Source organism: Otolemur garnettii, unplaced genomic scaffold (genome assembly GCF_000181295.1).
Source record: "Otolemur garnettii isolate 467f Iridium unplaced genomic scaffold, OtoGar3 scaffold00068, whole genome shotgun sequence".
NCBI classification, from domain to species: Eukaryota; Metazoa; Chordata; class Mammalia; order Primates; family Galagidae; genus Otolemur; species Otolemur garnettii.
In genome coordinates this window covers 2,551,777-2,553,988 of record NW_003852463.1, presented here as the reverse complement: position 1 = coordinate 2,553,988, position 2,212 = coordinate 2,551,777, and the positions used below count along the sequence as shown (strand labels likewise).

The 2,212-nt window shown below is 38.6% G+C and overlaps 1 protein-coding gene across 1 annotated transcript in view; it reads left to right on the top strand.

The window, feature by feature from the left end:
- ALMS1 (ALMS1, centrosome and basal body associated protein) overlaps nt 1-2,212 on the top strand; it is a 204,561-nt gene that overhangs the window by 131,476 nt on the left and 70,873 nt on the right. The window contains exon 12 of the mRNA XM_023515281.1: nt 1,396-1,515. Coding sequence (XP_023371049.1) covers nt 1,396-1,515 — 120 coding nt within the window. The remainder of the gene's footprint in view (nt 1-1,395; nt 1,516-2,212) is intronic.

Below are 2,212 nucleotides of genomic sequence, written 5' to 3'. Positions count from 1 at the left end.
ATAGGCGTGATCTTCTTGCTATTATATTGGGCATATACAAGAAGGTAAAATATTTATGAAATCTTTTATTATACTTCAGGGATTTTTGAAAACTAAGCTTCATTTTCACCATGAGGAATAAAATATGGTATAACTTTTGAAATGAAATAATATCTACTCAAATATTTTAGAAACAAAAATTCATAGAAAATCTTGATTAAATTGCTCCATGAATTTATTTGTCAGATGTTACAAACTGAAATCTCATAGGGTGGATTCTACAGGGAAACATGGCTCACAAGATGTTTAAATTATATTTTTTGCTGCCAACATTTATTTATTTATTGGAGACAGTCTCATTTTGTCACCCTCAGTAGAGTGCCATGGTGTCATAGCTCACAGCAACCTCAGACTCCTGGGCTCAAGTGATTCTTCTGCCTCAGTCTCTTGAGCAGCTGGGACTACAGGTGCCTCCCTCAATACCTGAGGCGAGGTCTTGCTCTAGTTCAGGCTGCTCTTGAACTTGTGAGCTCAGGCGATCAGCCCCCACTCAACCTCCCAGAGTGCTAGGTTTACAGGCATGAACCACCATGCCTGGTTCATGCTGCCAACATTGAAAAATAAAATTTTAAACTTCTCTTGAAAAAGACTTGGTTTATACTTGGCTCACATTCTTTCATGGCAGTAATCAGCTACAGCTGAGCCATGGCTGTCTTCTACAAATAGATTATCCATTCTTCTGTTTGCCTTAATCTATACTATTCGACTGGAAAAAAAAAAAAAGACAGGGATTTTGCATCCTTTGTTGAAACTTGGATAGATTTGGAGAACGTTCTTCTGAGTTAAGTGTCACAAGAATGGAACGATAGGCATCAGATGTACTCAGTACTCATGTTGTACATTAATAATATGTTTGCATGAAGGAAAAACTCAGTAGAATCCAAGGAGAGTGAAGGGGGCAGGTGTTGGTTGGTTCCTTCCCAGTGGAAACAATGTGTGGCACACTCCTTGTGTAAAAGACATAGCTACAATGTAGACTTTGCCTTCCAAATGTAAGCAACGTGGCCTAATTGTATGTACTCTCATCAGACATTTTAAAGAAGAGGAAGTGAAGACACCAGTTAGAAGACCATTGCCAGGGATGGTAGCACCTAGGATTAGAATGATGTCAGTAGAGATGGGGAGGAGTGGACAGTCAACTTCTTTTTAGGAAATAATTTCTTCTACACTTGGTGATAACGCATAGAAAGGAAGGCAGGAGAAGGTTGGTTTTTGTTTTTTTTTAATAAAGATTTCTAGTTTTCTAGATTGAGCAACTCACATTTACTCAGATGAACTTTGAAGAAAGGAGCAGATTTGGGGAAAATGGTCAAAACATCTGCTTTGGACATGTTGAAATCGAGATTCCTATTATAGATTTACTTAGAGGGCACCACATGATTAAGGTAGCATTTAATAGTGCTTTACATCATAAGAGGGCAGTGGCTAAGGCGTCCTTGCCAATGGAGAAAAAACACTTGCAGAACGACAATGCAGGTAACTAGATTCTGTGTATTTTGTGGCCTTTTGGTCCCTCTTCTTTCTAAATGGGAATATTGTCTGTTATCCATTTTTCTGCTTTGTTATGCAAACTCTTCTTCTTGCTATTATTATTTTTTTAATTACATGAACATTCCAGATCTTTAGTTTTAGAGTTCTGGCGCACTAAGGTTAATTTTTGTGCCATTCCAAGCATAAATCTACATTTGCACAGGTCCAGAAAAATAAGCACACATACAATCACCTCCACTGAGGTTGATTCTCTCGTTCATCTATGCTCCTCTCAAAGACTTGCTTTTCAGTTGTTTCTGAACCTAACATGGTTACTTCTCTTGGGGAAGGAAAGTGATGGTGCAGAGTACTTATGCCACTGTTACAGTGTACTCTGTACACATAGATATTGGCTCATACTTTGTTAGTCAATGAGAAGAGAGCTCAGTCTGATTCCCTTGAGGAGCTCCAGCGTTGAGAGATTTGTTAGAAGTAGGTTGAGAAGGATTTTCCAGTGAGGCAGATTAAGAAAATGTCATGTCATGGACGATGAGAAGAGCCCAGTATAATCTGTAGCTTTTACGTCGGAGGCTCTTTATTATCCTTGCAGTCTGTCTTGAAGACCCTTTCATTGCTTAGTTATATTTATTTGCATTGTCCTGATGAGTCCAGCACTTACCCAGCTTAAGAGATAAATGAGGTA